Here is a 27,123-nt window from a genome sequence, read left to right as displayed (position 1 = left end):
ACATGGCAGAGTTGAAGTATTTTCTAGAAAACCTAGGAATCCTAAGATCACAATCCTGTGCACATATAGATTGTAGTGGGACAAGTCCTTTTGAATTGACTTCTGAACAAAGTTTCCAGTAAAGGTGGCATATATTGAAAATAGATCCACACATAATAGGAAAATTCTGATGCTGCAGATTTTCATGTCCAAAGGGGCAGACTGATTTATGCACAGACAGTTCAGAATATTGATTTGCCCCAGCATAATTTCATATAGAAGGAGGTGGCACTGGTAATGTGAATTTTATATTAGTATGGTTCTGGGTGAATATTGTATGTGTCATGGCGTATGTTACATGGACTGGAGTGGAAAAGTTCCAATGGTATTTGTGTCTCTTCCAGATCACATCAGTGGATTTGATTCTGGGTGGTGAGAACGGCCGGTGTTTGATTTTGAACTGGCATGGAGGAGGGGGAGATGCTGCTTCTTCTCAAGAAGCATTGCTTGCAGCTCGTTCCTTCAAAAGGCGACCTAAACTTCCAGATAATGAGGTTCATTGGGATAGCCTTGCAGTTCAGACGAGCACCATGTAAGTGGGAATTGGCATGTGCAATGGCAAATGTTTAAAGGATACATAGAATGGTCTGGTGTCTTGGAGAATGTGTGTGTGTATAAACTAGAAAAATGCAGAGTTTCCCTCTCTTCTTCCCATTTGTTAAATGGAAAAGGTGGTAATGAAAATAGTACAGTGGTACCTCGGGTTAAGTACTTAATTTGTTCCGGAGGTCCGTTCTTAACCTGAAACTGTTCTTAACCTGAAGCACCACTTTAGCTAATGGGGCCTCCTGCTGCTGCCACACCACTGGAGCACAATTTCTGTTCTCATCCTGAAGCAAAGTTCTTAACCCGAGGTAATAGCGGAGTCTGTAACCTGAAGCGTCTGTAACCTGAAGCATATGTAACCTGAGGTACCACTGTATCGAGAAGTGCCTGAGTATGTGTTATGCTGGGCAGCTAATAGTAGTGCATTTAGCATTAGTGCACATTTGTGACATTGCAGAAGTATGTGGCGAGAAGAGAGGATATGAGGGGATTTGAAAGGCATGTGGAACAAAAGTCAACTGTTTGCCTTGCATAGAATGCTGCTGCTGTGTTGCAAGCAGAGGCTTGCGCCGCAGCAGCTAGAGGAGTGGATAAGACCAGGACGTAAGAATGTTGAGAGGTAGCAGGCAGTTGATCTTTCTCTTGTTTTTATTAAAGGGTCATTTCCAGAGTGCCAAACATTTCTGTACAGCTAAGTCACGAACCTCCTGCCCTGACAAATGAAATGTACTGTTTGGTTGTGACAATTCAGTCACACGAGAAGACTGTTGCCAAAGATGTAAAGCTCACAGCAGGCTTAAAACCAGGTATTTGTTATGTGCCGTGGTACTTGCTCACATTTCCTATAGAGAGTGATGGACTTATTATGGAAAGGATTAAATCACTCCCTTCTCCTGTACTATGACAAATAAATAGCTATAGACAATTAAATAACTATGACAAATAAATAGCTATAGACAATTTGTATTGGTGCTGGAAGACAACCAAACATGGGTCTTTTTCAGCAAGCTGAACTTGCTGAACTTGTAACTTAAGAAGCTTTCAGCAAACAATTGTTAATCTTAACCACAGTTTAGGATTCAGATGTAATGCTAAAATAGGATTAATCTAAAATGGAAGCAGACGTTTCCATCCTCCTTGTAGTCTTGCTGGGAGGTGGGTTTGCGACAGGATGTTCAAGCTCAAGGTTCACAAATCAGCTCCACGACAATCTTTTATGTGAACTGGGCCAATGTGGTTCTGAAGAACTTAACTTTGCATGAGATCAGTGCTGCGTAAAGTTCATATTGACTGCAATTTCGTAATACAAGTAACTTAAAATCTTTCCTAGTTGTTGCTATTGTAAACCTAAGAAATACGACAATCTACTACCCCCTTATTTTAGGCCAAGATGCAAACCTGACTCAAAAAACTCATGTGACTCTAAATGGAACAGAAATGTGTGATGATTCCTATCCTGCTTTACTTACTGATATCCCTGTAGGAGACTTGCAACCAGGTGAAAAGGTAAATATGTCAGTATAACAAGTATTATAAGTATTAAAAAGCAGTGATGGAATTATGTTGCACATGAGTACCTCTGAGATATAGGCCCCAATCCAAAGAAGATTGATTACAGTTCAATTCCCTTTTCACTCCAATAGAAGTTCAGGATTATGATATTTCTTTGGATCTGTGCCACGATACATATGGGACAGTAAGGAGGGAAACTCTTTCAGAATTCAGAATTTGCTCAAGAATTATATTTGCACACAGTACAAACCACAACCACTTGTTTTTCCAAAGTAAAACATGAAGCAACCTAGGAACACAAAATGTTTCTCTTGGTTTCATGTGCACACATAGTTGAGATAGTCCTAGAAATGTTTTTGAATGTGATGATGCTTTAAAATAAGACTTCTGCATATTGTACTTAGAGGTCTTTGGTATTTGTTTTGTCTACTCACTTTTTCTCTCTCCCTCCCTCTTTCTCCCCCCTGATTGTTGTAAAGCTGGAGAAGACCTTATATATTCACTGTGGAACAGTTGGTGCTAGGATGTTTCTTGTATATGTTTCCTACCTAGTGAGTGCGAGCATTGAGGGAAAAGAGATTATCTGCAAATGTCACAGGGTATGTTGGACTGGTTGGCAGTTGGTTTTCTCTTAGATTCTCCAGGTGTATCCTTGTACGCATGACTAGCTAAAGTCTAGGGTTTCCTAAGCATGCAGACTACATGCATGAGTTCTGTTGGAATCCATTATGCATGGATGGTTTGACAAATGTAATCTTTTTAATTCTTATTTTTTGTTTTGTTTTTATTACAGCATCAATAAATTGAAATGAAGTAGGATATTATAAATGTATAAACTATCAGGAAATGGAATATGTTTATAATATATAAATAAAAATAAATTGAGTATCTTGTTTATAATGTGGTCAAGCAGAAATGCATATTAAGATAGACGTTTCTTCATTATCCACTTTGATAAGCTTGGCTATCAGTGATAAAAGTAGTCATTCCTCTGACAAGATGTTCAGAAGAAGAATGGGTGTACCATTCTATAACTGAAAGAAGGCAAATTTGCACAAGTATACTTAAGAGGTGTCAGGAAATAGCTAGGATGGTGAACACCCAGGTCCTCAACATGCAACAGTCTCCTTCAACTCAAGAGAATGTTTATATCCGTCTAGCGCTAGTCTGCACACCTTGTAGCCAACTAAGCTGAATGTAGCTGCATGTGTCCCTCAACTTTTGCATTCTGGCAGGCAGCGAAACCAGGAAGTGTATTGAGCCGCTAGTCAGCTGCTGTGCATGAGTTCAGCTTAGTGAGTGATGACTTGTGCAAACCTGAGCATAATTGGGGAGGGGGGGACTAAGGTGCCAAATGACTCTGGTGCTGAAATAATAGGACCAGTGGGATGAAAGACTATAATTGGTTTTAATAATGTGTGTTTTAAGAATGCAACTAATTTGAGACAGTAGTTACTAGTATTGACCATGCCTCTTTTTTTGGTATAAAAATAAGATGCTGGTACTCGTTATCATGATAAATGTGTCGTGGGTGCCAGAACATGATGGCTTCCAGGGTTAACAGAAAAAGAGGTGGTGGTGCTGTGTACTGGTCAGTACCATTTTATACACACACACACACACACACACACACACACAAACACCCTGAGTATGGATAAGATCAAGCTATATTTGGAAATTTTTCCTTCTCTGATATAGGAGGAGGTTTTTTAGAGTACCTATGGATGGAGGAGTTACTGTTTGCATGAGTTGCAGAGGAATGATAAAGCTTTTGCTACTTTTTGGATGTTGGCTTATGAAAATTGAAACTGGAGAATGATTTAGGGTTTCTCTTTTATGCAGGATGAAACAGTTACTGTGGAGACGGTATTTCCATTTGAGGTAGCTGTTAAGTTTGTCTCAGCTAAGGTACGTTACTAAAACCTGATTGAAAACATTGCCTGGACAGACAGTATGAACAATAAAATGACCCACCTTTTGTTTCTCTTCCTGGCAGTTTGAGCATTTAGATAAAGTATTTTTGGACATCCCATTTTTGTTGATGACAGACATCCTCAGTGCTTCTCCTTGGGCCCTCACTATTGTAACCAGCCAGCTGCAGCTTTCTCCTTCCATGATGCCTGTGGATCATCTAGAATCTTACGTGGAGAATGGTGAGAACCTTCCTGTGTATTCTTAAGCACCCTTCTGGGATGTTGTTTGGGAAGAAACCCATTGATTGTTACTGCATTACGCCAGGCATACAGTATGTGTTTTTATTTTATTTAAATAGGATTATTTTGACTTATATTGCATAGAATTAGTAAGCTTTTCTCAAAAAGCAAAACCTGGAGATTAATTTGACTCCCTTGCAAATGTACTCTTTCTGCATTTCCCCCACCACAATCAACATTTTGTCATAGTTGCTACACAGTGAAATGTCTGCACTTTTACAATAAAGTAACTTGGCAGAGATGGTGAAGGCCCACCAAGTCCTGTTTGACTCTGGAAATATTTGATAACATATAATCCTATCTTTTGTCATTAAATGACTGCTCCTTCTGTCTTTATGTGATTTGGTTCCTCTGCTTTTGCTGGGGAACAGGAAAAAGTGAAACAATGCTCTGTACTGTGCATATGCTTGTGTTCTTTATAGTCTTCTTAGGTTAATGTTTGCTTCACTTACTTGTATGTAAATAATATAGAGTATGTTCATATAAAACATTCATAATGATTTCTGTATCTGAGAAACTTTAGACTGAACCTGACTTTTCTGATAGTTGTTTTACAGACAGGTGAAAGTGCTAGTGAATGTTTTTGCCTTCGTTGTCCATCACTTCCTACTGGTCAAAGTGGAGTGGCTACTGGAAGTTATGTAATTTCCTGGAAAAGGTAAATATTCCCATCTGCCTCTTCAAATATCCCATAGGTTAGTCTTGTATATTTCTTCCTTATTGATTAATATCAATAAGCATTATCACAATTCAAGCCTTCTGGCATACAATTTGGGCATAACCGAGAGAAGCCTTGGCTATCTAATATTGTATCTTTTAGCCAGATCCAACAGTAGTCCTTTGAAATAGCGGGGGTGAAATAGACTGTAGAAAAACATTCACACGGACACCCCAGGCAGAGGGCTGCTGAAGAAACCCATTCACACAAATTTTGAACACATGAATCTAGACAGTTCAGATAAGGCAGATCAGCATTTCTCTGACTATTCAAGGCACACTCCCAGCTGAGGAGCTTGTTTTTTCATTATCAGCTCCTTAGTGAAACAAACAAAGCATTCAGGGAACCAGTTCTTTAGCAGAATGCAGTAGGAACAACTTTCATAATATATTGCTGAAAAGAAGAGCTTGGAGTGAATGTTGCCCAAGGCAGAATTTTGTCTGGAGTCTTAAGTTTACATTGTGGACTCTACTTTGTAATTTACCTGGGATGGGGGCTTGGAAAACTCTTCATCAGGTTTTGCCGGGCTTCTGAGGACCCACCTGGTGCCTTGAGGCCTCTGCAAAGGCTTTGGCCTGCCTGTCATGAATGGGGCTCTTCTCATTGCCCAACCTGTGTAGTCCTGTGTGTGAGTAACTAACAGCATGCAGACCAAAGCCTGCATATAAGCCTCATATGCTTATGTGCTGAATCTGTGCCCATAACGCCAGGTGGCCATGAATACTTCTGCTAGTGTGGTGAAGAGCCCACGGTGCAAACCTCCAGACCCAACACTTTAGAGGCTTCATGTAGCAGAGGTGGGGTTATGGATTCTAGCTAGGCTGTAGTTTTAGGCAGAATCCAAATACTGGTTCTCAAATGGCTTAGTTGACGAACAAATCGGCTCCCGAATGCCGCAAACCTGGAAGTAAGTGTTGCGGTTTGCAAACGTTTTTGGGAAGCCGAATGTCCGATGCGGCTACCACTTGAGTGCAGGAAGCTCCTGCAGCCAATTGGAAGCCGCACCTTGGTTTTTGAAGGGTTTCGGGAGTCAGACCAGATTACGTTTGAGAACCAAGGTACCACTGTAGTATTTTATCAAATTCAGGAACATAGATCTTTCTGCAAAATTTATTTAATGCATTTTACTCATCCCTAAAATTTATGGTCATTGTATATTCTAAGTTCGTATTGCAACAACCTAAAAAAACCTAAAACAAGCAAAAAAAAATCTGCATTGAGTAGAAAAAGCTGTTGGCAAAATGAAAAGCTGAAAAACAAGGTCCCTATGCTTTTCTGTTCCTCTAACCATCTGCCCTTACTCTATTTTGGTGTTCATGTTTTATAACCTTTATCATTCTTCACAATACTTATCTTGACTTATTATGCAAAGCACTGAATTGTGCAAATCAGTTTTTGTCACCTAGATCCTATATCCCTTTTTGTCCCATGACTCTAATAATTTGATTTTCTTGTAACTCTTTCCTCTTATTTTTTAAACTGAAAATTAAGAAGTCATTTACTGCTGATCTTTTTGTAGTGTTAAAATATTTATCTCCGTTTTCTTTTAAAGGCGCACAGCTGAGAAGAGCATACCTGTTGTTAATACTGTGATCACACTCCCCCACGTTATTGCAGAAAGTATCCCACTCCATGTTAACGCAGGTAATGTAAATTTATGCATAAAGTCATACTCGACCTCAGATGCTCTCAAACTCTTACCGCAGCACAAAATTAGATTCTGGTATGTTGCAAAAGTGTTGCTTACTAACACAGTTTGTGGACAAAGTCATTTCCCCATTAAATGTTAAGGACTGGGTTGGGTCCACTTTGTCATACTTGGATTAGATCCACTAAAATCAATGCAATTTAAGTTAGTCATAAGTCCTATTGATTTCAGTAGGTCTGCTCTAAGTATGACCAAGTTTAGATCCAATCCTTTGTGCTGCCACAACTCGCTCCGGTTTCTAAAATATAAGAGGCAAAAAAAGATCAGAGTTCACACAATTGATAGATGCAAATTCTGTTTGTCACCTGTTTCCATCTTAATAAAACTTCCATGAGAAGACACACCATTTCTTGAACATCACTTCTTTCCCCAGAAACATACAAAATGATGAAAGAACTTAGCAAACAAACTTTTATTTATTACATTTTATATCCTGCCTTTGAAATGGCAAAGAGAGGTTGCTTGAATTAGGGTGAGATGCGCCATATCACCAGCAGCTTCATGGCCTAGCAAAGATTTGAACCCAGGATGTTCAGCCTATCACACTCATTGGACAGGTTTGGGAGTCGGTCTGCCATGCCACTGGCTTCCATTCGTTTGTTACAGATGTGAATTTTCATAAAAGCAAAAGACTGAAATAGGCTATTCTAGTTCCATTTTTTAAAAATCCAGACTATAATGCACAACCTTCCCTTTTCACTTACTGCTGACAGATGGAATTTGCCTTGCAGCACTTCAGCAACTTAACAGTGTCTAAAAAGAGACTGGTATTTTCATCAGTCCTACGTGAAGCTACAATGTTTTCATGGTTACTCCTGTGTTTGTTAACTTTTCATTACATTTTTAATCTTCTTGGTTTCTGAGGTGTATAATCCTAAATAGTGTTAATATATACTTGCAAAGTTGAGAAAGAAACAATAAATGCTATTTTTGCTGAAATACATGTAACTTCTGTTACACTTCCTTTCCAAAGATTTGCCCTCATTTGGTCGTGTCAGAGAATCCTTACCTGTAAAATATCACCTGCAAAATAAGACCAATATTGTTCAAGATGTGGAAGTTTTAGTGGAACCCAGTGAAGCCTTCATGTTTTCTGGCCTTAAGCAGGTATGGCTTGGACTCCAAACTTAAAAGAAATATTTTGTTACAGCCTCTTGCACACCTTCAAGCTATTATCTGAGTCACACATAGGATAAATTGATTGTCCTAAACATGTCCAATAGTGTTCTGAATATTGTGTCCGTTTGCAAAACTTAGAGGTGGAGAAACTGGGGAATAAAAACCACAAGATATCCTTGTGTGAGCCAGTGTGGTGTAGTGGTTAAGAGCGGTAGTCTCATAATCTGGGGAACTGGGTTCGCGTCTCCGCTCCTCCACATGCAGCTGCTGGGTGACCTTGGGCCAGTCACACTTCTTTGAAGTCTCTCAGCCCCACTCACCTCACAGAGTGTTTGTTGTGGGGGAGGAAGGGAAAGGAGATTGTTAGCCACTTTGAGACTCCTTAAAGGGAGTGAAAGGCGGGATATCAAATCCAAACTCCTCTTCTTCTCTTCTTGTTTGAGGGAAGAATAACTTTTTACATAAATCTGAAATATTAAGTTTGTATATATAGATATCTAGGTACCTGGGGGAACTTTGCATTTAGCTATAATTGAGAGAGAAACTAGAGTAGAGAAAGGGTAGGGAAAGAAAAGAATGATGGTGGTAAGAGATAAATTGTATGGTTTACTACCTTAAACTGTATGCTCCCATTCATTACATGGGCTTGCCAATCGGAAGGTCAGCGGTTCGAATCTGTGTGACAGGGTGAGCTCCTGTTGCTCTGTCCCAGTTTCTGTCAACCTGGCAGTTTGAAAGCATCCCAGTGCAAGTAGATAATAGGTACTTTTGCGGCAGGAAGGTACAGTGTTTTGTGTGCTCTGGCAATCGTCACGGTGTTCCATTGCGCCAGAAGCGGTTTAGTCATGCTGGCCACATGACCTGGAAAGCTGACTGTGGACAAACACTGGCTCCCTTCGCCTAAAGCGAGATGAACGCCACACCCCATAGTCACCTTTGACTGGACTTAACCATCCAGGGGTCCTTTACCTTTTCCATGGGGAACTCTGATACGGTTGTGACTTCAGCAGCTGCCATTTAAGAAACAGACAACTTGTAACATTCACAAGATATACTTGAGCCTTTGCAAGTGCTGGTCAGAAGGGTTGAAATTACAAGGTTAAAGTTGAAAGAGTGAGGAGGTTGAGAAATTGAGTGGGAATAAAAATAACATACTAATGATTAACTGTTTCAGACAAACGTTTAAATAAAATAGAAAGCCTAGATTGAGATTGTAATCCAAAAAAAGGACTGATTATGGACTTTGAACTGTATTTTTAGATAAGATTGCGAATCCTTCCTGGTACCGAACAGGAAATGTTATACAACTTCTATCCTCTCATGGCTGGATATCAACAGCTGCCATCACTTAATATCAACCTGCTACGGTTTCCAAATTTCACCAACCAGCTGCTTAGAAGATTTATACCAACACACATATTTGTAAAGGTAAGATATAATAATGACATCTGTGCTGCTTAGAGCTCTTTCAGTACATGTGTCATGCTTAAAGACAGTTGAATATTAGGCCAGACTTTTCAAGTTGGCATAGCATCTACCCAGAAATTGCAAAATGTAAGAAGCAAATCTATAATTTGGAGTATAGTCAATTAGAAGGCTCTTGTTGACTGCATTTTGCAATAATTTAATTGGGATTCTGAGGAAATATTTCCTGTTAAGACTCGCTTACATCATTTTATGAGAGAACCAGAGTATCTATTTAGTCTCTAAAATGTGCTAAAGCTTCTGCCTGTATTCTGTGATCCAAATTAAAATTAGGCAAACAATAGCTGCCATTTCGTATTATATATCAGTACTTTGTAAGATGCTTAGTTGAAATAGTTTCAAGATAGAGTAAATATCTCTTTGGGTTATGGATTACAATGATGCTAAATCAAACTTGGAAATAACTGGATTTGAAAAGAGTCTAATATGAAGACAAAGCACCAATGGCTTCTTTGGCATTTGTTAAAAGTATTCATATGTTAGTGGAATTATTAGGTACAGTCATACCTCGGGTTGAGCGCGTTTGAGTTGTGCTCCACGGCAACCCGGAAGTAACGGAGCACATTACTTCTGGGTTTCGCCACTTGCGCATGTGCAGACACTCAAAATGACGTCACGCACATGCGCAGAAGCCTCGAAAAGCGACACGCGCGTGCGCAGACGTGCCAGCGCTAGTTACATTTGCTTCTAGATGCGAACGGGGCTCCAGAACAGATCCTGTTTGTATCTAGAGGTACCATTGTACTATGAAGTTGATTAATGAGTCTTTTCTCCCAAGCCCTTTTTTTCATAGGAAGAATTGATCTACGTTAATATTCATACTCATTATGTTACTGTAATGCTGGTGGCTAGGAAGAGACATGTCCAGGCAGTGCTAGTGAAATTGTTGAAAAAATGTGATGTGCCTTTTGTGAACTACATTGTTAAAAAAAAACCCTAATCCCCTCCCCTGTCTTAGCTCTTCATTCTACTTGATTTGCATTACAGCCAAAAAGGATGGGTGTTTCCCATACATTCTGACAATCAATATACTATTGAGATGAACCACCTACACATTTTGCCAGCTAGAGACATAAGCCTGCTGCCTCTGGGAAAGAAGCTCTAAGCATGTGTAGCATCTTGAGCTGTACTTTCTTCTTTCCCACATGGCAATATTAGTTTCTCTTCCTAAAAGAGGGTGGGGGGCTTCCTTAAGGGATACATTTCATCCCATTTCTGCTCTAAAGGAAAAAAGGTGAATAAATTGAGTCCCGGATTGTGTTAGACTTAATAATCCCTCAGCACTGAAATAATGTTAAAGATACTTGCCATTATAAGTATTGTAGTTACTTAGATGTAATAAAATTGTGGTCTTAAATGCTAAAGAATTGTCATTTTGCAAGTTATACTTTTGTGCATTGTATCTATAGAGACTGTTGGAGCCAGTGACATCATTTAGAATTCATTCTATGCTATTGCTACTAAAGTTTTTGAAAACTAGGTGGAATTTTACAAATCTGAAAGAATGATAGGAGTCATCTTGCTCATGCTGTAAAGTTTCTAATTAAGTGGCATGTATTTATCTTCTTTAAGAGTAAAAAAATGCAGTATTGTTAGTCCCACAGAATGAGAGACATTAGATAAACATTTTTTATTAGTGGAGCAGCTTGCCGATGGAAATCCGAAAAAAGAGAAGGATGCTCAAAGTGCAGTTGGCATCTAATTATTGCCTTCTTCTGCCTGTGTCTCTGCTGTAACTAACAGATATCCAAACTCCTTTCTGTTTGGATTAGAAGTGATCCGACACACAAGAAAATATGAAAAATCACTCTTACATTATTTCCACCAGTGAATGAATGTAATGCTCTTCACCATTATAGCCTGAACTTCATTGCTTCCTTGTAGCCAACGCCTAACAGTGTTTGTTTTAACAATCTTTCAGCGCTCACTAATCTCAATGGGACATGCCTCCAATTAAATATTTTTAAGAGTGGAACCCTAGGCAACTTTCTCTACAATAAATATGCAGAGTTTCTAAGCAGCAGTTGCACATGAAGAGGGCTGGGGGTACTGGGTTTGTTAGGATGAGGATGGGGCAAGGAGGCGGTGAGGTCAGCGAAGCTCTGGTTTGGTGGTGAAGAATGCCACCACTGCAGGTCCAGAGCTCCTGAACCTCGCCACTGGCTTGTTCCAACCCCACCCCAATGAATCCCAACGTAGCTGCTAGGAGGAGGATGCCACTCTAGCTGCAGCTGCTTCTAAGTAATATTAGTCTGTGCCATGAATTGCAGTACAATGGATTTACAGTTTGGGGCTGAGTAATTCTAAAAGGCAAGAAACTAATATTGGTATGTAGATTTGTACTGTACTGCTGTATACTTGTAGATTAAACTTAAATATTAAATCTGTTCTCTCTTCCTTCTAAAGCCACAGGGCCGTCAACCAGATGATGCTTCTATTGCTGCTGCGTAACTGTGGATTCATGCACTTAAGGGGGAGAGTTTTGCACATACTTTATAGAGCTCTGCTTTTTCCAAACTAATTTTGCTCAGTCTACAAATGAAAAACGTAGGAGCCAAAACAACTGCTTAAAGTCTTAATTAAGTCTCTTTATGGACTTGATTCGAACAAATAATATATGGGGGAAAGTCAGTGTTCTAATTTTGCGTGTGCGGGTTTTTCTAAGTGTGCGGGTTTTTTCTTGGACTTCACTGAAACGGAAGTGCTATTTATTATGTATATGGAATATTTTGGCAATATGAATGACGTTAACTTGGCTAAAAAGAAGAAGAAAATTTATTCTGCCTTCAGTAGCCAGTCTTTGAGGTGCAACGCCTGTGGTGTTTGCTATAATAACTGATTCCACCACTGGCCCTCGATTTCTATAGCATTTAAGTCTCACTTGCTTTTAGAACCTCCTTTTTGTGCCCTTCTATGTTTCGAGTAAAGAACAGGATTCACTTCATATGCTTATTGTATTATTAGGCACTAGCTACTTGATGCATGATTGATAATTTGAAGTATTCCATGAATAAGTGTCATTTTGTGCTTGCATCTGGTGATAATTGAGAGTTGCTGGCTATTAGTAGTGCTGTGCAAACCGCTGCGAAGCTGTTTTGGGGGCCTTTTCTCATGAAGAGGCAATGATACCAGTATTGAGAAGCTGATAGTTCCTAATGGCAACTTTGCCACTGAACAACCCTTGGCTTTTTCAAGCAGCCTTTCAGCATCCTTTGACAGTGATTTACGATGGGAGAAGAGAAACCCTAAATACCACAATACTACAAAATGATATGGCTGGATTTTGTTATCAAGGAGCCAAATGCATCTTAAATGCTTTGCCACCCTTGCAAAACTATCCTATTGCTATGGTAGGCCTTTTGGGAGAAGCTGAAACATTTGGCTAATGTGTGAAGCCATATGCTTAATTTTAGCAGTTCAGAGCCAGGTCTGCTACCATGGACTAGCTTAAAAATGCTTTCTACTGTAAACTCTAGTTGCTCACTGGAAGCCATTTTGTAGAAAAAGGCCATTACACTGCAGCAATATCATCCAGTCTTCAGACTTTTATCCAGTCTATCAGGGTTAACTCTCCATGCAGAATGTCAATTAGTTAACAGAAATTCATCCTATCAATGTTCATGTGAGCCGGTCACAGTTAATCATGTAAATAAAAGTGTTTCGTGATTTTTTTCATTGTTCAATAAATTAATTTAAGCTTTGGCTTTTGGATCTCATAGTGTGTCTCCTTTTGGATCTAAAGGAAGATCAGAGCCCAGGGTACAATGTCAGCTAACAATGTGAGCTGGGAAATTTCCTCGTTCCAATATCTCCTCAGCCATGAACTTGCTAGGCTGCCTTAAGCAAGCTGCTTTTTTCTCAGCTTTAGTCCCTTCATCTGCAATATGAGGAGAACAACTGGCTTAATTTCCAGGTCTGTTGACAATCGCTGGCATAACATAGGCAATGCACTTCAGAATGCTTGAAGTGCAATCCAAGCACCAAGTATTGCTATCCTGAATTTTTACAGCAATTTGTGAGACGATTAGTGTCTTTATGGTATGATATAGGTTTAGGAGATAATATTTTTAAATGGCATAAATGTCATCTGAAGCAGGTTTACACCTGTAATCTGAAGGAGGTTTGCAAACTAGCATTTGACATTATTATAGCTGGCTTTGTACTAATAAAAGGGTCACCCATGTGGTAGTATTGATGAGCAACCCAATGTCAAAAAGTATACTTCCTCACTTTCAAACACCTAGTGGAAGTGGGTATGTCTTGATCCTCCTTCTAAAGGAATCTAACACCATGGCAAGATCTGCCTCAGTGCTACTGTTGTGGCCAGCTGACTGGGTAAGCAGCTATCTGGAAATGAACCAAATGTCTTTTTAAAAAATAAATAAATAAATAATGACACAACTTTACTGAGGAACAAGGGGGAGAGAGAATATGTGGCTAACTTCCTCTAGCCTCATGAATGCAGTGAACCTCATTTTGATGAAAATATGAATAAATCAGAGTTGCTTTAAACCAGAAAAGAACAAATTGTGGAAATAAAATAATTATAACAAAGCAGTGTTGATCCTGAAGAAGTATGTTGTGCAACTGAGATGGGATATACAAGCTTTAAAAGTAAACTGACCAGTTATTGCTGCAAGATCAGTCTAGCTTGATCTTAATGCTGCTCTTGAAATCTTATGCTTACTAACCATTGCATAAGTTGAGCTGTAACATCCCAGGCATAACAATGCTGAGTTGAGGCTGAATTTTATTTGCTTTTTTTTTGCTGCATTGAAATTTTAAATTTAAGACTTTCACAAGCACATTTATTTTCTTCAAAATTCTGATGTTTGGTTAAAATGCAAGCTGATTATTTGTGGTCTATCACTGGGTGAGCATCTTTAAGCCATTTCTTAGAGGGGCAGCTTTTCTAGTCCACCAATCCAACATTGCTTTTCTTCACATAGTATTAGCAGCATTATAAATGCCACCTCTTGAGCCCTTAAAAAGCTGGCTTGCCTTTCATAAGGTCTGAAGGAAGGAAAAAATCTGCCCACAGACGCTGTATAAAGTGCACCCTGGTGGACTTTACAACCCATGTGAGTAAAAATAGACCATAAGAGTAGAAAATATATTAAGTCCTCATGATTTTTCATTTGCATTAACAGTATAAGACCCCCTTTTTGCCATCAATATGAAGCCTATATGTGACCCTGTCAAAGAGCCATGGAACTTGACAAGAAAAAAATGGTTATCTACTTGTTCAAGAACCCCCAGTCTCTTCTATTGTTTGAAGGCTTTCAATATGCTTGATTGCATAAACAACAAACGAAATAAATACCCCAGCATGTTTTCTGGCTATGGAAAATAAATACCTGGGCGTATTTTCTGGCTTTGTACTTGAACTACAACCAGGAGACGGGAACAGAGGTGTGTGCTTGGTAGCCCACAAGCAGAAGAGAAATAACATACCTAACGAATACCAGAGAATGTTGATATTGATCTTTCTGAATGCTTTGAAAACAGTCAATTATCTGTGAAATAAGTTTCCCCAGCTGGGATGCTTGGAAGCAGCATTTTCCTGACCACAAATCCTTTTTTAAAAAAGCATATTTAAACTCTCTCTAAAATGGCTGCTTTTCAAAGAAAGGAATATAAGTAAATTCATCTTACGTTTAATGCATGCACTCTTAAGTGATTACTGAACAGCACTGGCTGAGACTGAAGGGAAACTTAGTCCAAAACAGCTGGAGGATGCCAGGTTGCTCATCCTAGATTACTGCTGTCTCAATTTTCTCCAGCTCCTCTCCAATCCTTACAATCTGAATTCTACCTTTTGTAGTCCAGTTAACTTGTACTCTTCAAAAGAACTTCCTCCCCATTTCAGATCTTCTGTCCTCATCTATTACCTCTCTCATGCCGTTGAGTATATCTGCTCTTTGCTTATGTGTGTTAGGTTTCTCCCTCTCTGTCCTCTGTTGGTTTCCCCCCTACTTGCCTAATCCCTCATTCAAAATTTCCACAGGAAATTTGCTGGTCTCTCTCAGGAATTTGTATTTGGTCATCTGCTACTCCATTTACGTACTTGAGTGACTTCATCAAATCTTGTGGCTTTCAGTGAGATCATCCATCTCTACTTCTTTATTCCACAACTGCATCCAACCCCACCAACTTTCTGTCTGATATTTCAGCTTAGATGTTTCATTCATCGCCATTACAAACTTGGTTTCTACTTGGGCAACTCTCCTTCCGGGCCTTTTTCCCTTCTTTGCCACCATCCACCCTGTTGACTAGGCATGTAACCATGGCTTTATCTTGGATCTCCTTTGCTTTCCTTTTTTAGAGCATCACCAGGTCATGTTGCTTCTCTCCAGCAAACTCATCTTTACCTTCAAAGCATTCTTATCCCTTCACCATCCCCCATCTGTGACCTTTGTTCCTTCAGCTTCACCACTCTCAGCCATCTACAGGTCCCTCTTTCTACCCATATGCAGTAATGGATGGCACGTTGGGGTGGCCTGACCACCTACCAGCTGAGGTTCTGCTATTTACTGGGAAGGAGGAGAGAAGGGGAGCCTATCTAGTGCTCCTGCCAGTGCATTTGCACCACAGCAACCTCACTGCTGCCTCACCCTCCCTCCCATTGGGTGGCACCGACTCCACTGTCAGGTCAGGGGAGTGTTGCTGCCCCACTATGCCACCCTTTACTACCCCATCTCTGGAACACCATTTCAGTGCACATTGTGTTGCATTAATTCTGTCTTCCTTCTAAAGCCACCTTTTTAGTTAAACCTTTGGCACAACCCGTTAATCTTCAACCCTTATTGAAACTAAGTTTATGTGGAACCAAACTGAACACACATTCTTGCCCTGTTTTATCCTTCTGTCCATTTTCCTTCCCTGTGTTGGAATTTTTTTATTGGTCTCTCCTCCAAGGAGTTTACAATCTCTTTTGTTACTCGTGTTTCTTTTTTCTTAATGAACAATTCATGCAAAAGCACAAAGCAGGTTTGGGAAATAAAGAACTGGGGTGTATTTGAAAGACCAGGATCACAGGCCCATGACATAAATGTGTCTGTGGGCAAATTAAAACGTTGGATGGCTATGGTCTCATTGGCACTGCACAGCAGGGTGTGCTAGGTCACCCGGTAAGCAAAGTGGGGGGGGGGGGAGAGAAAGAGTTTTTTATAGTTATTTTCAAAAGGAAGAGAAAGATCTGACATGAAGTGCTTGCCCCCTAACAACATTCCTGATACATAAAAAAAGCAACAGCAACTGGGGGGGGGGGGAGTCCTGGAATCTTTACTAGAAGAATTTCCAAACATCTAGTGGGGGGATTAAAAACTTTTCATGCTGGTAGTCACTAAGGAATTATGGCCTTCAGAAACCTTAAGCGTGAACAATCTTGTGGCAAATAGTTTAAAATCCATACATATACCTAAAATAATAGCTACTGAAGAAGAGAATGAAAAAATACATTGTGCTGATGGCATATCTTTTTAATATAGGTTAGTGGTTTTCTTTCCATGCTAATCTTCTCTGTATCGTTCCAATTTTAGTATATGTGCTGCCGAAGCGAGCACTGTTAGTGGTTTTCTTTCCATTTTAAGTCAAGGTTATAGCACTTTTCTTTATTGATCTTGTCATTGTGATGGCAATGTTGTAGGGTGTGTCCAGACCCGTAGGCTATTGTACAACGGAGCCGTCTGTCTTCTCTTACTAAAAGGTTATTATATAAACACAAGTGAAGAGTTGCCAAAAAAACAGCCGCCGCCACCCGCTGGTAGTGTATTTTGGTTTTACTTGTTTCTACATTCCAACTCTTTGTAAACTATGCATTAAGCGCACCATTTTTTTTAATTTGTAACTTTGCACATTACATCTTAAATGTTTACTCTGTGCAAAGAATAAATAAAAAGTATATAAATCCTTTTTATTTCTGTTAGATGTACATATGACCCACCACAAATCACTGGTACATTTTGTCATTGCAATATTAAAAACTGTTTTGCTCTTCCTATTTTCATTTGTTTCTAATGATTCAAATAACAAAAGTAGCAAGCCATTCAAAGGATCAAAATCTACAGCAGTAGTTCCTAATTAGCTAAGCAAAGCAGGTTTTTCAAAAGCCAAGCCATGGACCCCCTACTTTTGAAATTTGTTATATCTCTATAGTCGTTTTTGTTATGTGAATGGTGCCATGGGTGGGTTATGCGGATACCCTGAGTTCCATGGACCACCAGTTGGGAACCACTGATCTACAGTATAAAGGTTTTCTCAGTGTTGTGTCTCTATGGCTTGCTCAGCAATTAGACATAATTGCTGAGTTACAGGGGAGAGAGAAAGCACTAGGACCAGTTATACGTCAATCAATGGGCCAAAAGGGCCCCCATCCCTTCTTTGCCACCAGCAAAGGTATGTCCCCACTTGTGCAAGCCCAAAATTATCAGGGTCAGCTGATATTTACAGCAAAGTAACAGCTGGTGGTTATTTCCCACTTCAGAAATAATTGAAACCAAGTAACCCCGGAAGCTTCATACATTTCCTACCCATGTCTTGGAAAAATGACTAGGCCCTCAAAATCAAAAACATTCTTTATTACTATTTTTTAAAGAGGGGAGTAGCTGCAGTGCTGAACTCTTTAAGTTTGTTTGGATGTGACCCAATAAGGATGAGGTGGGGAACTGCATCTGGGTGGTGGGCTGCATCTCACTCACAGGGCATCTTTGACAGGTTAGCCAGGCCATCCACCTATTATTCACCTGTCATAATTACGCCAGGTGACCCATTTTTCATACTTCTGAGCATGGGAGCCCTGGCAATCAGCTTTTCACAGGGGCTTGCAAAACACCATGTACTGTGCTTTGCGAGCCCCAATGATCAGCTGCTTATTAGCACTTGCAAGCCACTGAACAGACATTCCCCACTGCTGCAATAGGGGTTTACTACAGCACCAGGTGATTCCGGTCAGGTTATGGATTTGGCAAGCAAACTCCATAAATAGATGGCTAGCAGTTGCTTATTATCCATCCTTACTCTTTCATTCAGCTGGCAAAAGACTTGGATCCTGATGTTTATTTTCATACCGGTACCCAAATTCTGAAAGTGCTGGCAACCCTTATAGACTACAGAGGCGCAAAACACTTTATTTAAGCTTACACCTACCTCAGTAAGTGTTTACATTTGCATTTTTAAAATGAAGAAAACAATGAGAAGGACATAGACTACTGCTGCAGTTGCCTTTTTGTTTGAGTGTAAAAAAAAGAGAGTAATTATATATGTGTGTGGGAAAAGGAGGTATTTTGGCTGCCGTTATAATCCTAATTCTTGGGAGCCACCCAATCTATAGGAAAATCACACTGGAATAGCTTCAGTCAATGCTGAGTTGTGATGTCAGCTAATTATCCTTGTAACAGTACAAATGAGGAATCTAATCCTCAGAAATAATATAATTTTGTGTGTGTGTGTGGAATCATTTTGTTAATTTTAGTTGTGTCTTATTCATACACCATTTTGAGACTTGCAATTAAGTGGTTTGTAAATCTAAAGAAATACATAAAAAATAATATTGTGGTGGCATGACGTCAGGGATATGTTTCATTTAGCAGGAAACTTTATTTTCCTTTATGTCTCCCACTGACCTTAAGCTCTTTGCATGGTGGTAGCAGTTAAAAGAATAAATTAAAGACAGTTGGGTATTGTTTGGGCTTGGCCTACTACCTGTTTAGAAGCTGCAGGAAAAACAAAACAACCCAGAAGTGCTACTTGTTCCGGCTAATTCATGGGCAGTTTGTTATTTTTTAGTATATGGCACAATATAATGTCAAATAAGAAAGATTTATACGTACTGGCTTGATCAGGTTCTGTTCTAAGAGTATGCCTCGCTGCCCACGTGTGCGTGAAATACTATCCCCAGCCAGAAAACCTTTAGACAAATTACCTACAATTATCTCTTCATTTGCCTTGTTCTCAACATTTTCCTTCCCACATACATGCTTAAATTAACTTAGACTAGTTTCAACAAGTAAGAATAGTCATCAAGGTTATTTTGTTTATCTGTTGCTAGATCCAGTCGAATACAGGGAATGGCACAAAGCAGAGCAGGAAGAAGTGATATATGATTGCAGCTTTCATGGCGGTGTTATTAATGTGGAACATGGCCACAATCCAGGGAATTCTGTGATACCCTGAAATTATAGCTGCAGTTAATACCTGCAGCTGGAAGAGATTACAAGAGAACATGGACTCCCTAACAAGTCCATTCTAGGGAAGCACTGAAGAAAGGACACTAGAGTATAATTTACAATATACTTTTTAAAGCTTTTGTTAAAACAGTTATCATGGTGCCTAGGGCCTCTATCAACCATAGCCTGGTGCTATCAAGGGCATTAATGTTAACTGTAACTTTACTTTTGGTAGTACAGTTATTACTTTCCTTTCGAGTTTTGTCTCCTACATTCCTATTTAACCACAAATGAGTCAGTCAGTATTTAGAATTTTGTTTTACAGATAGTAGTTTTCCCTGAAGTCCACTGGGAAGAATGGACTCTTATGCACATCAGATCTGTAACAGATAATAGAAAGTAAAACACAACCTTATAACAGAAACAAAATGCTTTCACCGTGCCATTATTTTGCATTTTTAAAAATAAATCTAGGATGAATTGTTGTGCACTGGGCACGGTATTGGGATACTGTTCCTTTTTAACCCCTTTTCTCTGCTTTGGTTTGGTGGATTTTGGTAAAACTATTTGGGTGTTTAGATTTACTGGGCTTTTTGTATTTTAAACATTTTAAGCTGCTATGTGTTTTAAAAACCCACCCAACCCTTAAAGTTTGTACCTTTCAGAACCTAAAGTTTGAGATAGGTAACATGTTTCTAAAGTGATAAAAATGTAAATTTCATGAATCAGCAAAATTAAAACACTTCATCTTATTTAGATAGCAACAATTAAATTCAATATATACTGGCTCTCCAATGTAATCAATGATGCTTGAAGATAATACTGCATTGGTTAAATTATGCCCATGGTGAGATATATAATAATTAAAATAATCCCTCAGTATTTAAATAGCTGTCAATTCAGAATTTTTAAAATACTGTCTCTGGTCACAAGATGACCAGTAATACCGGTAATAGTCGAGGAGCTGTCGCCAAGTTTGCTATTCAGGTAGTAAGAAAAGAATGTTTTTTAAAAAAATGTGTGTGATATATATGTGTGTGTGTGTGTGTATGCATATTACATATCTTAGTGCACCAATTATACAGTTGTCATCGTTTGTCTTACACTCTTTGTAAGAGAATGTTATGTAAGAATTAAAAACAGAAAAGGTACACAACCATCATCTTGTACGGTATCTTGCTTATTTCAAGTGACATGTAAATTGCGAGTAGGTTCTATAGGTTTGATTTCATCCTTTGAAGTTTTAAAGGAATTTATAATGGCCCAGGTGACTTGTTTAACTGGAGTGCGACCGGGAGGAGGGAGATAACGCTTCCACTCTCTCGCTCTCTAGCAGTGGATCAGGGCTGTCAATTCCTCACAGCGCCCGCGCGCGCGCTTTTCAAGAGCTGCATGACAGGACTGAACAGTCCCCAAGTTCCAGGCGGTGAATTAAGTTCCCTTTCCCAACCTTCCAGTAGCTAAAATACACAGCGGGGCCCTGTGGGTGGCAACCCTGAACTGGAGGCGGGCGAAAGCAGTTTAATAATTTCCTCGAGTGTTGTGTTATGCTGTGTGCAAAACTTTTCTTTTGCTTTGAAAAGAGCGGCTTTATAACCTGAAGCAAACGCGGCAAAGGAGCCGGGAGCCAGCGCAGCTGGTCTGCGAGGGAGCCCGCGGCGCAGGGAGAGGGCGGCGCCGCTGAGGGTCGCCCGGGAGGCGGGCCAGGCGTCCACGTGCAGCGAGCGGGGAGAAGGCGGGGAGACGCGGAACCTGCCGCTGGGCCGGCGGGGGCGGTCCGTCCTGGCGGAGCTGGGAACCGCGCCAGGCTGCCAGCGCCGCGCGCAGTGCCGTGCCCGGCGCTCCTGGCCAGGCAGCGGCTGCTTCGACTGCTGCTTCTTCGGCGCTCCGACGCCGCGATGCCTCGCCGGATGGAGAAGTTCTTGCAAATCGCCCCGCACTCCTTGGCCATCGTCCTGAGCCCCTGCGGCGGGGAAGAGGCTGCCTCGCGGCCGGCCAGGCACCGAGAGGAGCTGCAGGAGGACGGCGGCGGAGAGGCGGAGGACGACGACGACGGGGAAGGTGAGGGCAAGCGGCGGCGGCGGGGGCTGCAGCAGCAGCAAGGGGAAGGAGCGCCGCCGCCTGCGCCGCCGGGCAGCGACTCTCTGGGTCGCCACCACATCGGCTACGAGATCTTCGCCGACTTCAAGCAGGAGAACATGCAGCATTTCTGGAACAAGAAGGTGACGGCGGCGGTGGCCGAGACTTTCTTCCTGGGCTGGATCGACGAGCAGGTGCTGCTGATCCAGGGCAAGGAGGAGCACCTGGAGGCGCTGCGCGAGGGCTGGATGCGCAGGTCCCTCAAGCCCCCCGCGGGCTTCCGAATCAAGTGCCTGGGTAAGCGCGCGCCCGGGGCGCGGGGCCGAGTGCGCGGGGCAAGCCGGGGCAGGACGAGGGAAGCAGCGGCGTCCCCCAGTGGACGGGAGCGGGGAGGCGCGGGGTGCGCCTGCGCAGGGCCGACGGATGTCAACACCCCCCCCCCAGCTCCGCCTGGCAACTTGGAAAGGCTCTGAGGGAGCCCAGGTTACGTTTTCTGTTCCCTCTGCCCCAGGGGGAGGAAGGCCACCTGGGCATCTTCCTGGGAAAGCGCGCACTTTCCTGCTTCCCACTCAGTCCTTTACCCCTTCAGCGACCTCCTAATGATTTCTGCCCAACTGAACTCTTGTCAAATGCGTTTTCCTCCTGATAGACGAGGGGAGGGTGTGTGTAAGTATAGCATACTGTATTTATTGCTCTATAAGGCTCACTTTTTCCCTCCTAAAAAGTAAGGGGAAATGTGTGTGCATCTTATGGAGCGAATGCAGGCTGCACAGCTATCCCAGAAGCCAGAACAGCAAGAGGGATTGCTGCTTTCACTGCACAGCGATCCCTCTTGCTGTTCTGGCTTCTGAGATTCAGAATATTTTTTTTCTTGTTTTCCTCCTCCAAAAACAGTCTTGTGGTCTGGTGCGTCTTATAGAGCGAAAAATACGGTGATACACGACACAACCATCGTGTGATTTGAAGAAGAAGAAAAGTGGTGATTGATTCCTGAAAAGTGGTGGGGGGTTTCATTGCGCCCATCCAGAAGCGGCCTATTATCTTGGGGGGGGGGAATATTGCCTCCTTTTCACCCCCTCTGGTGTGTCAGGAATTGAATACAGGTTTGACAGGTAAACTGCTAAGAAAAGTTCCATTTCCTTAGCATTTTACCTGTCAGTACTGTCTCTTGTTTTTTCTGTCTTTTTGATAGGCAGTTCATGTAGATTAACTAGTGAGTGTTGTAGGAAAAGTGAGAAAAATATCTCCACCCTCCTACCCCAGCTCAATTGGTCACTGTCTCTCCTTTCTCCAATTTTTTAACCTCCCCATCACATATGGTGCTCGAAATAAGCTAAGTGCACATGCCTAACATAATCGCAAACTCTCCCATCGGTTGTTTAACTTAGCTTAGGAACCATGCCCAACTAACTGTTTTGAAGCAAATTCCCTTAAAAATAGCTCCAAAACTTCATTGGCCAAAAGTTCAACAACTAAAAAAAGCTCAACAGCTTTGCCAAGGAAAGCTCATCAACTTGTGTCTGAATCTGAATCTGGGGCCTTGTGCATGAAAATCAGATGCTTTACCACTCAGCTGTGGCTCAGTAGCTGATCCGCTGAAGTCTCCAGGTTTGATTTTTACACTGCCTTATACAGTATTCGTTTATCCTTTGGTACATCAGACTTAGGTAGATATGTATATGAGGAAATACTAGGAATTTGAAGTAATGGCTTCTTATAGTAGGCTGACCTTGGAAAAGTTTTTGCTTTTGTTGGATTTCCTCCAGGATTTTGTAGTGTCTGTCCAAAAGTCTCCTGTACCTGGGATGTTTCTCAAGACTTATTTGTTGTTGTTTTAGTGTGGACTTGCCTCAGAGTCTGTGTCCTGTATCTTAGACATTTGGGAATTTTATTTATGGGACAGTAATGGTCACTCCCTGCAGTAATTCATGTTTACAATGGCAGGTGCATTTGTGTGAGCTCTGTGAATCATGTTTTCGTAGATCATGCCAGAAAATGGTACCTCTTCACAGCACTGGCAGAAAGAAGCAATACTATTTAATTTGTGTTGTGGTGTCTTGTTCACATAAACATTCCTGCTTTTGTTTCTGTGGATGAACTGAAATAAGCTGCAGATTCTAATCAACATGATTTAAAGGTGCAGAGTCCCATTGAATTCACTGAAACTTATTTCAATGTAGACTTGAATAGGATTGAACTGTGAGTGGAGCAAAAGGCTAAAATTCTGGTTTGTGGCACTAAATTATACAGTAATTGACATGGGAATAACATAATAATAATAATAATATTTATTACGGCCATAGGCCCATACAGATAAAAACAAGACATAAATAACAGCTTGTGCACGTGGGAAAAAACAGCCGCTAAAACACCACTGTAACAATAAAATACTATGAGATGGAATGACATACTGCGCCTTAATTAGCTTGTAGTGCTCCTTGGCAACGCTTTTGGGTAAGGACAGCGACCAGAAACCTAGCCACTTTCAGGGTCGTATGGGTATCCTTATCCTGCAAGATTTGGGCAAGGTGCAATTTTGGTGGGGTACCCTCTAGTTTCTGCATGATTGATCCCAACAAGTTTGCCCGTGGCACGTTGAACAAGGGGCAAGTGAACATAATGTGCTGAAGCGACTCCGGCGTCTCCTTATCACATTCGCACATGGCGGAGGCTTGGCCCTTTGAGAATCTATGTCTCAGGACATTGGAGGGAAAAACGTTAAACCTCGCTTTGGTGAAGGCCAGCCTATGGGCAACAGTCGAAAGGGAGGAGAGGTATGATGGAACGCAGTAAGTTAAAGTAATACCAATGTTCTGGGGCGAACAAACACCTCCCCCCAGCGTATAATTTCGCTGTAAATCGATGTCATCCAGTCTTTGGCGGATCAGTCTTTGAGCAGTGATTTGATCTAGTTTTAGGGAATCTAAGGGAGAGATTCCATAACTCAGGAGTTTGGCATGAATTCTACTAGTCCAAAGGCTGGAGAATTCATCTCGCCATAAGCATTGGACAAGGTAATGGTCTGGTAATCTATGCCACAATGATAACCAATAACTGAAGACTTGCTTCCACAGGCAAGTTTCTAGGGATGCGATCTTCAATTCTAGTCGCATGGCTGCGTTACTTACGCACCGGGGGAGCATTAGGATCCGACGTAGGAATTGGTTTTGCAGAGTCTCAAGAGGAGCAAGATCTGTCATCACGGCCCAGAGCGGGGCAGCATAGGCAAGCGCGGTAACCACTTTTGCCTTGAACACCTTTAGGGCCGAGGGAACATGCAAAGCTCCATCCGAAAAGAAAAATCGGAGGAGCGCATATGACAGAGTTTTGGCCTTATTAAGTAGGTGTTGAATTTGAGCTTTCCACCCCAAATTGTATTGAAAAATAACTCCTAGGTATTGAAATTTTAGGACTTGCTCTATTTTTGCTCCGCCAAGCTTCCATTCGTATAATCTCCGACATGGGAATAACTTTCTGGATTCTGTTTTTAACTGCTTACAACATTGATCCAAGTTCCTTATGCCTGTATTGTTAACAGCTTGTTGTATTTTGTATTTCCATAATCACCGAGAGCATTACGTTAAATTAGTTATGGTGGGCTGGTCACAGTCTTTCCTTTTGAGATGTGGGGGTCAACAGTTCAAGTAATATTTTAGATATTCCCCCAGCTCTTCTAATTTTAATTTGGATTTATTGGAAGGGTTACCCTAAAGGGCAGTCAGTTGTCAGTTGTTTAGTTTGTTGTCTTTGGGTTTCTTTCACCACCTTGAATGCATTATATTGTTTTTGTGCCTTGGGCAGCAAACTATATTGGGGTGAACCCAGATTGTCCTGCGTTTCACTCTTTTCTTTTGAAAAGTTTTTATACTTACTTTTCTGCAAGCTCCACAGTGAGATGAATGTCAAATGTTACACCTTTTAAAAGTTTACCACAAGATTCTATCTTGATATTTAAAAGAGATAGTGGATGCTATTTATTTGCTTGTCACATTTGCATTTAACTGCCTTACTAGAAACAAGCAGAGCTCACCTTCCTCATTTTCTGCTCCACAGTAAGTAAAGTGTGTACCTAGCTGGGGACTTTATAGAGGAGGAACAATGAGAAGTGTGGGTCTTGGTTGTAGCCTTCCACCCATTTCATTGATACTGCATTTCAAGATTAGATGCAGTGTTGTATTTATATCAAATGCCCCACCTTCCTGTGCTATTGTTTTTAAAAAGAACAAACATTGCTACACCTGCATATGCTTTCCTTGCTCTTTACAAATATCAGTTTTCTGGTTGCCCCTGCTATCCTGGCATCTGTGCCTATGGATTCCCAAGCATTTGTACAAAATGGAGCTTGTTCACACCATGGCTTTCTACACACACCCCTCTGCCTTTTACTATGTCATCTAGCCCAGAATTTTCTCTTGTTGGCAGTGGCTCTTGGAGGTCTCAGAGCGGTTCTTCCCTTCACCTGCTGTGTGATCCTTTTAACTGGAGTAGCCCAGGATTGAACTTGGGGCCTTCTGTGTATTTATCACGTGCTCTGCCACTGAGGTATTGCCATTATTAGATGCAAAATGCCACATTTATAATAGGGTGTACTTGATACCTTGAATTTATATGTACTGCAAATAAGGATATGAAGGCTAAAGTGTTGGAACTCTAAACACTGTAAGGAATGGTTTACACAGTAATTGTTGAGTCAATCATGTTTCTGTGAGTGAAAGATATGAGTAATTGTGCAGTGCCCAAAGGCGAAATCTTTCTGCAGCTGTGAACTATCTTTGCTTTTAATCTTAGAATTAGTGTATCTTTTCATATTTGTAAACCATGTGTAAAAGAGAGAGAGAGAGAGAGAGCTTTGGTTACTTGGATATATAGCAGAAACATAGTATATTTGTTTCATTGTGACCTACTACACTGGGGCTCTTATTGTAAATCTAGTTGGAGAACATTAAGGTGTCCATGAACTGAACCTGGTCAATTAGTTGCTGCTGACAGCCCATCAGTGACCGAAAGTTTAGTGCAGGGCAAATAAGGCTGACAGGGCTTTTGAAACTCACGGAATGTGACATTATTGCTCTTCTCAGCTCTGTGTAACCCCTCTTAATATGAGTGGTAATGGGATTCTGTGATGTACTTTTTCTAGTTGCTTCTTATGCTATACTCAAAATAGTCTCTTAAGAGTTTATTTAGTACCAAAGTTGCTCAAGTGTTAGAAAATTGGAGGGTGTGTCTATACTTCAATGCTGGCTGGAGATAAAGCTTTGCATGGAATTTTGCACAGAAGTCAGCATTCAAAGGACGAGACTTAATGAGAATGGCATTTTTAAAAATGTTCTCCATCAGAGGAAACTAGTAAAGAGTTATAGATGATCACTACTCTAATCTGTGGTTGATAACTTCGCCTCTCAACCATCACGTGTGATATACTTATCTGGAGCTCTTAGGCAGGAGAATTTCAAGTTAATTCTACAGCAAGCAACAAGAAGGCACTTCTTTCCCCAACTTTTATTCTTCTTTATTGACAAACTTTGTCAGCTATGCATT

At 41.0% G+C, this 27,123-nt stretch overlaps 2 protein-coding genes and 1 long non-coding RNA gene across 8 annotated transcripts in view; all 3 read left to right on the top strand.

Moving 5' to 3' along the window:
• TRAPPC11 (trafficking protein particle complex subunit 11) overlaps window positions 1-27,123 on the top strand; it is a 73,735-nt gene that overhangs the window by 19,860 nt on the left and 26,752 nt on the right. For 2 of the 3 annotated variants that reach the window (XR_013990369.1, XM_081020469.1), the window contains exons 20-29: window positions 384-571; window positions 1,243-1,391; window positions 1,970-2,091; window positions 2,577-2,696; window positions 3,940-4,005; window positions 4,094-4,250; window positions 4,857-4,968; window positions 6,581-6,672; window positions 7,710-7,843; window positions 9,116-9,283. Coding sequence is in view for 2 of the 3 variants with exons in the window: in XM_081020469.1 (XP_080876595.1) it covers window positions 384-571; window positions 1,243-1,391; window positions 1,970-2,091; window positions 2,577-2,696; window positions 3,940-4,005; window positions 4,094-4,250; window positions 4,857-4,968; window positions 6,581-6,672; window positions 7,710-7,843; window positions 9,116-9,283 (1,308 nt within the window). In the remaining variant the exon portion in view is untranslated. Of the gene's footprint in view, window positions 1-383; window positions 572-1,242; window positions 1,392-1,969; window positions 2,092-2,576; window positions 2,697-3,939; window positions 4,006-4,093; window positions 4,251-4,856; window positions 4,969-6,580; window positions 6,673-7,709; window positions 7,844-9,115; window positions 9,284-11,746; window positions 13,045-27,123 lie in introns of those variants that run through there. The other variant, XM_081020468.1, reaches the window with a different exon arrangement.
• Window positions 15,801-19,660, top strand: LOC308485180. The gene is made up of 2 exons (XR_013990454.1): window positions 15,801-18,491; window positions 19,389-19,660. It is a non-coding gene; the product is annotated as an uncharacterized lncRNA (long non-coding RNA).
• The window catches only part of STOX2 (storkhead box 2), a 136,899-nt gene continuing 131,105 nt past the window's right edge, over window positions 21,330-27,123 (top strand). For all 4 annotated transcript variants that reach the window (XR_013990370.1, XR_013990371.1, XR_013990372.1 and 1 more), the window contains exon 1: window positions 21,330-21,882. Coding sequence is in view for 1 of the 4 variants with exons in the window: in XM_081020475.1 (XP_080876601.1) it covers window positions 21,405-21,882 (478 nt within the window). In the remaining 3 variants the exon portion in view is untranslated. The remainder of the gene's footprint in view (window positions 21,883-27,123) is intronic.

The sequence above is a fragment of the Podarcis pityusensis genome (genome assembly GCF_964106645.2).
Source record: "Podarcis pityusensis genome assembly, chromosome: 9".
NCBI lineage: Eukaryota > Metazoa > Chordata > Lepidosauria > Squamata > Lacertidae > Podarcis > Podarcis pityusensis.
Note: the sequence above shows the minus strand (reverse complement) of the source record. Positions and strands in the feature narration are given on the sequence as shown.